Source organism: Gorilla gorilla, chromosome 21 (assembly GCF_029281585.2).
Source record: "Gorilla gorilla gorilla isolate KB3781 chromosome 21, NHGRI_mGorGor1-v2.1_pri, whole genome shotgun sequence".
Taxonomy (NCBI): Eukaryota; Metazoa; Chordata; class Mammalia; order Primates; family Hominidae; genus Gorilla; species Gorilla gorilla.
Window position 1 is genome coordinate 33069934 of NC_073245.2, and position 7451 is coordinate 33077384.

The window sequence follows — 7451 nt, forward strand, 5'->3', positions numbered from 1 at the left end:
CCATTTTGCAGCTGCTAGAAAGCTGTGTTTTCCTGTTTTCCTGATTTAGACAATGGAGAAGCTAAGAAGAGAAATAATAGGAAAGGCTTTCCTATGTTAGTTTTAAAAAGACTGTGTTATTTTCAATTCAATTTTTTTTTTGTCCTCATGTCTGTTCTCCTAGTTTTCACAGAAATATTTATGGGAATAAAAGTTGAAACAAAAGTACCTAATGATCATCTCCATCCATCGAAAGATTGCTCAGGGACAAGACACTCAAACAAGGGCTTGTGATGAGGATGGAAAAGACAAAGCAACTTGAAGAGAAAAAAAAAATTCTTTTAAACTCAGTTCATCCTGCAAAATGGACATAACACATGCATATAAAGGTTTGACTTTTTAATTCCACTTTTTTGCCTGATCGCAGGGAAGATGGCATGAGGCTGGCCCTTCCTGAAGCCTTGCTCCTCTGCCACTGACTAACAGACAGGCCTCCAGGTGGCCTTGCAAGGCCGACAGTGACCGCAGCCCACTTCCCCACATCCTTAATCAGAGCCTCATGCAGTTCATCCCCACATTACCCAAACATAACGTCGTAGTGCTACACATAGATGTGTTGCATCATGATGCTATGGCAATGACGATGACGCTTAGGTGTGTGGGCCACCGAAGGCAGAGACCAGATGTGGTTGGTCTTGCCTGGAAGCCAAGCTGTTGAGCAGGGGTGGAGTCCCTCTACAGAGGATGCTCACCAAGTTCTAATGCATTGTCGATAACTGTCCTGCCCTGGTTTTTCTGCATTCCTCAGATTATCTGTGGGAATTGTCCTCCTGCATCCTTTCTCAAATGACAAAGAAGAATGAAAGAGCAGTGATGGCATCTGAAATTCAGGAATGAGTAGGCATGGTGAGCTGCATGTGTGAGATGTTCTCTCTTTACATTGTCTGCTTTGAGATGTGGGATGAGGGGAGGGAGAGAGTTGGTCCTGAATATATTCAGTTTTTTCCAAGAGTCTCCCAGAATTATTGACCTATTTGGACAACAAATCTTCATTGCCTTGGTGTCCATCTCCAAGTGAAAACTTCCCCTGTCCTCATGGCCCTGGCTTGTTCTGCTGCTGAACAGGTCACCTGGGCAGAAACACTGTGTCTAGCGAGAAGTTAGCAGGTGGCAGGGTGCACCTCTCCCCATACTGTGACCCCTGGATTCCCCACTGTGCCACGCCCGGGCAATCTGGGGCCCCTCAGGATAAGGACGATTTGTTAATGGCCCCTTGGCCGGTGGGCATTTGTTTACCCACTACTGTAGCCCCAAGATCCCCCAAACAAGAATTTCCATGCCTCAAAGTAACAGCAAAAATAAACAGGAGAATAAAGCACGTGTTTGAGCCCAGTGGTTTCCATCAGATGCACCACCTGAGCGACGGCTGGTTGGGTTGCTGGCTCTCCCTCCGCGGTGGGAGTGGTGTGCAAGAGAAAGCACCACCCAGCAGGAGAGGGACCCAGCCCGCCAGGGAAGGTTTTGAGGAACTGGATTCTTTATCACCCATTTCTCCCCTTGTGGGTTCCGCAGAGGGGTTCCATGCCCTCCCTGTTGTTGAGAACAGGGCTGCATTCAGAGACCAGACGATGGGCCTGGGCTGTGAGAGCAATCAGAACACTGTGAAAATAGGAGGGCTCATTGGATCCCAGGAATCATAAACAGACTGCGTTGGGGCTGTGGGAAGCCAAGGACAGAAATGCCTCCTTCACCCCAAATGATAAGGGCAAGGATTTTCAAGGCCCAGAGGGAGAAATGTTGCATTTGCATTTATTTAAGTGCTGATATTGGTCAGCAGCGCATCCAGCCATGTCTTTAGAATCCTCTGAATGGCCAGACAGATGGCTGCTCTCCACACCACAGACTGCCCAGCTTCACACATCACCTAGAGTCTCATGGCCAAGGAAGTTTTGCCAAATGGACACAGCCTTTGTCTCCCTTAAGTGTTAAACACCAGAGTTCCAACTGAAAACTGGAGGCCATGAGATGACTTTAAAAAGAAGTTCCAAATGCCCCACTGAGCCGCACAGAACCTCCATCTTTCCTTTCACTTCCCCTGCCCCTTGAGTTTTCTATTAAAAACAATCTGAACCATAGCATCTATATTTCAAAACTGGCAAGAGTATTAACCCTGCACCTTGTGGCCCTTCAACCGCTCCAGAGTGTCACCTCAGAGACCGATGCATTGCTAAGGCAAAACCAGAAACACCCTTTCTCTGAGGCTTTGGGGCCTTGGAGGGAGACACATTTCCTCTGTCTGTTCTCCTGCACAGTGGTGGCAAAAAGCCCACAGGAGACATGAGGCCTCCCAGAGATACTCAGGTAACTTCTAGTGACTCTGACCATTGGTGACCCCCAGGAATGTGTTCCAGTGCCCCAGGCAGAATGGTGCCGTGTCTGTGTGTGTGTACGTGTGTGAGAGAGAGAGAGAAAGAGAGTGCACACTATCAACTACATTATCATAGGGAGAAATATTTGCAAATGTAACTTTTAAAATGAGGATATAATTTAAATGGCTTTGAGCAGTTTTTGCTGTAAAAATGATTTTAGTTAGTCGTCTTTTTCCCTCTTCCTTCCCTCCTTACCCCCAATTTTAAGGAAAAGAGACACAGAACAAAAGTTCCTTAAGCAAACTGCCTGACTAGCTCCCTACTTGGTGTGTGCGCCACCCACACTTCAGGATTTAAAATCTCAGGATGCTGCATCAACTGTGGACTATGAACTGTGCTAAAATGCTTTAAAACGACAGCTTTCAAAACACAGTGCATCATCTCCCGTTCACACATCCTTTAGGAAACAGCCTGATGGAACTTTCTGCAGGGCTTCCTCTGTCTGAGCTCGGAGCACTGGCATTCCGGGCAGGATGAAGTGGAGGCGGGGCCACAGGCAGGGTGTCTGAGGCCTGCCCTGGCTCAAAGACAGGTTGTCCTTGAATTTGTTTCCTTGTTAGTGTTGATCACATCCGTAGTCAAGTGTGTGGTAACCTCAGTACATTTGGATGAATTAATTCAAGTATCTGTGAACAAATCCCTGGCCTCTCTCGCCCTAGCCCCGTAGATTATGTGACTTCACAAACACCTGTAACGCACTTCAAGCAACTTTTCTCATATTTTTCAAGCTTCCTTTGCAAATAAACCCAAGGCTATTAGAAATGTAAGAACTAAAGAGGCACTTCCTGCCTCCTTGCCACCTAAGAGGTTAATTGCACTTCTGGCCATTCTGGAGGATGTCAACAGTATCACATTTAGCAAGACTTGTGCTGGCGAAATGGAGGAATGCAAATGTAAAGAAATGTTTCCAGTCCGGAACATGTTCCCTTTGACCAAAAAACCAGATCTTCTTACCTAATTGAATAATTAATTGATTCAGTTTTCATCCTAGGAAGAGAAACAAATCGTTTCAATCCTAATCAGCATGAGCAGCTCACCTTTTCCTCTTAGATGGTGGAAGTGATCAGAGAAGATATTCAGGGGAGCCCCTTAGCCCCGGCCTCCTCACACCCTGATCCGGAATTGGTCACATTGGAATTTGAAAAGGGAGGGGGAGTAACAATCATTACAGAGTCACGAAATCCCCACCATGGCACGCCAACACACAGCTTCCACTTCAGGAACATCACACACCCGTAGAAAGTACCTGCATGTTCCAAGGGGCCTTTAAGGAGGAGACTTACAATTGTTTGCTAAGATTCCAGTCCAGTCTTTCAGAAAGATGTGGGTGCCCCTTTGGAATGGGGAGTTCAAAGCTCTGAGGATGGTGGCCGGTGACTCTAGTGTCTCTAGGGCCACCTCACTTTCAGCAGTCTGTCCCAGGTGTCGGACTATGGGAAACAAAACAGACAGCGTTGGAAGCCACGGCACCTCTGTGCCTGCACGTCCCGACCTTGGGAGAGAGCCCCACGTGCGGCCGTGCTGCAGACGGGCAGTATGCTCTAAGGGGGCCCGAGTGCCTGGCATGGGGGGAGGTTGAGGGGTCAGCTGCAAGGACCAGGGTGTGTCTGCCCACAGGAAACCTGGGCCTGCTCTTGCTGCCACCTCTTTGTACTGTAGTCAGTGCCCCCATGCCTGCCCATCCCCTCCCCCGGTCACTCAGGGCCCCCTTTACCTGTACTGGTTCTCCATGGCCCTGCTCTCAGCTCGCTCTGGAACCCAGGAGTAACTGTCTGCTGCATTCTGGGGCTTCTTCTCCTTCTTCTCCTCCCTCTTCGCTCTCCGCTTGCGATAGATCAGTAGCCCCAGAGCCAGGGCCAGCAGGAGTAGGATGGCCACCACGGTGCCTAGGATGTAGAATAAAAGCAGCTTTTGCCCGTCAGTGCCATCGTTGTTTTGTGCGGCCACGGAGGAGTCCCCACCTGCAGGCTCCTGGGGGCCAGAGGCAGCTGTGGCGTGATGGATGCTGGGCTCCCTCCAGACGCCTGGGGACCCACTGGGGGCCAGCATCTTGAGCGGGGCAGATGTGATGGGGGCATCAGATGACAGCGAAGGTCTACTTGTGGTGGGTGTAGCCTTGGGGGTGCCCTCGGGGCCCCTCGTGGGACCGGCTGTTGCAGCGGGGGGCATGGTGCTCCCTTCTTTCTCTCCTTTGTCCTCCTCATCGGGGGGCCCAGATGGTGGTCCCAGAGACACAGGCCCCATGGTGCAAGAGACCCCATTTGGGGCCAGCACCCAGCCTGGCAGGCAGCCACAGTGGAAGGACCCTTGTGTGTTGAAGCACAAGCTGTCGCACAGGGGGCCCCCCGGGCCCACACACTCGTCCACATCCTGGCACTGAGTCCCGTCCTCCCCGGCCAGGACGTAGCCCTCCTCACAGGAGCAGTGAAATGAGCCATCTGTGTTGGTGCAGCCCTGGGCGCAAGGCGAGCGACCCAGAGCACACTCATCCACATCCTGACAGGCCCCCTCTCCAGGACCGTCCGGCTCATAGCCAACCCAGCATTCGCAGCGGAAGCCCCCAGGGGTGTTGACACACTCCTGGGCACAGGGGGAGTCCTGGCATTCATCCACATCCACACAGTCCAGCTGACTCGAGTCCAGCTGGTACCCTTGGGAGCAGCGGCACGTGTAGTTTTTCCCATGGGGTCCCAGGACGCACGTGGCCCCCCCACGACATGGGCTGGAGCTGCAAGGGTTTCGAGAGGCACAGGTCACCAGGTCATCCAGCAGCCGGAATCCTGGCCGGCAGCCGCAGAGGAAGGAGCCATCCCCCCCTTCAAAGCAGTCCTGGTGGCAGCCCCCATTGTTGAAGTTGCAGCCATACTTGGGGCTGACACAGAGGGGGCCCGAGCTGCCCCAGTCGAACACATTGGGGGCCTTCTCCTTGCACAAGAAATAATGACTCTGACTCTCGTCCTTGTCGCCTTCCCCACAGGCTACATTGGCCGCAGAGGCAAAGGGCACAGCCTCCAAGGAGGAACTGGTGGTCTGGAAGGGGGTGGTGTAGGTCACCTGACCTGGGCCCCCCAGGGCCAGAGGCCGGCACATGCCTTTGAAGCTGAACTTGCACACGAAGCCCTCAATGTTACTTCCGGGGGAGCCTGGGCTCCCACAGGGGCCCTCAGACCACTTGGGGAGGCGGCTGGGAAGGAGCGGCTGGGACAGGTCCAGCAGCAGAGACACACAGCGCTTGGAGATGCACGAGTTCCGGAGCTCCTTGTGCCAGTTAGAGTAAGGCGTGTCCTCCCCCCCGCCCACCCAGCTGAAGCCCTTCAGCGGCAGACTAGGGTCCAGGCACTTGCCCTTCTCTCGCTGGAGCCCAATCCAGAACTTGCCTATCCTCGCCGTCAGGGCTGCCTCCCGCCTCAGGAGCTGGGCCAGTACTCGCTGGACGTGCTGGGCCTCCTCCTCGCTCTTCACAGTGGCCAGGTTGCCCCCGTTCTGGTTGCAGTGGTTCTGGGCCTCGGCAGCGCTCAGCTTGCCCGAGTGGGCCGTGTAGCAGGCGGTCCCCACGCAGACCACCGCCTCCGTGTCAGCTCCCGTCCCCGCTCCGGGCTGGGTCAGGAGCAGCAGCAGCAGCAGCAGCAGGCCCATGGAGGTGGCCATCCCGGTCTCTGTGTGGCCCTCTGCGGGAGGCGAGAAGCCCAGCGGCGACAGGAGCTTCTATCTCGGCTCCCAGCTGGGCCCCAAGGGGAGCTGAGGGGTGAGCTGCAGCCACTCCGGCGCAGAGAAGGACACAAAGGCTGAGGGCTTTCCACGTCCCCCTGACCCAAGGCGCATCCTGTACTGTTGTACTTCTTATTTCTCACCGGATGTTGGGGCTTCCTGCAATGAATAGTTCTCTGACTCCTGCTGCCTTCATCACGGTGCTGTTGTTCATAAAAGGAGTCAGGCAGCTCTGCCGGGTCCCTGGCTCAGCACTGTGGAAACAGCGACGGGGGGAAGACGTTACAGCCCCGAGATACTGCCAGCTTGATTTTGGCTCCATTCTCTTTCTCATGGCATGAGGAGCCTCGGAGGCATGCCATGGAGTGAGCAGGGGCTTTGGGGGCTAGGAACTCGAGGAAGCTCCCTTAGTAACCCATAATAAAATTCCACTTTGGTTTGCAAACCACCAAAAGAGAAAAAAAAATTCTGAGACTTAAGACACAAGGCCATGGATGGTTATAATTTTCAGCCTTTTTTAGAAGCAAACTGGACTTTCCTTTTGCCTAGCTCATGTTCTCTGTTGACTTTGGGAGCCTTTTTTCTTTTATCCTCCCATCGTGAACTTTAAATAGACAGGCATTTTTTAAATAGGATACGGGTCGTGGGAATGTCTGGGTTTTCAACATAATGCCAAGCTCCTCGATAATGTGAATCCAAATTGGGTGAAATTTGGCAGTTCTGGGGGTTTCATAGTGGAAATATTGCATCGTGAGGTGGCAGGGTCACAAAAAGCATCAGAAAGAACATGAAAATGTGCCCGGCCTCGTGGCGCAGGGCTTGCAGGCTCACTTCCCCCGGCTCAGGATTCCTAGCAAGGGCCGGAAATCTGGGCAGGGAGCGGGAATCGAAGCCCGGGCAGGCCCTCCCGCGACACCGCGACTCGGCAAAAGCCAGGGACTCACAGTGTGCTTTTCCTGCAGCCACAGACCTTTGCTCATTGGTTGGGATCCCCCAGGAGGGGACCCTGAGACAGGATTTGGGGAGACTAGTTTATTTGGGAGGGGAAGTGAAACAGACAAGGAGGAAGCCAACCCATGATGACTTGCTGAGAAGGTGACCCTGGGCTGCTGGAGCCAGTGCCAGGAAACTCTGGGGGCCTGAGGGGACCACACCTCAGCACCATCTCAGCTGAGGGAGAGGCTCCACTGCTCTCCAAGTCCCCTGTCATTGGTAGCAGGCTGTATCTCTCACTTTGAGAGACTGACTATAAATTCTAGCCCTACCCAGTGACCAGGGGTCTCTCTCACATAAAACTTGTTTCTATGGACAGACACCCTTGTGGCTCTCGTCTGA

At 53.1% G+C, this 7451-nt stretch overlaps 1 protein-coding gene across 1 annotated transcript; it reads right to left on the bottom strand.

Moving 5' to 3' along the window:
- Positions 1 to 240: 240 nt before the first annotated feature.
- CD93 (CD93 molecule) lies at positions 241 to 6592 on the bottom strand. The gene is made up of 2 exons (XM_019020571.3): positions 4123 to 6592; positions 241 to 3838 (listed from the first exon to the last, which is right to left on the bottom strand). The coding sequence occupies exons 1-2, from the start codon at positions 6054 to 6056 to the stop codon at positions 3814 to 3816; spliced, it is 1959 nt and encodes a 652-aa protein (XP_018876116.1). The 5' UTR covers positions 6057 to 6592; the 3' UTR covers positions 241 to 3813.
- Between the last annotated feature and the right edge of the window lie 859 nt (positions 6593 to 7451).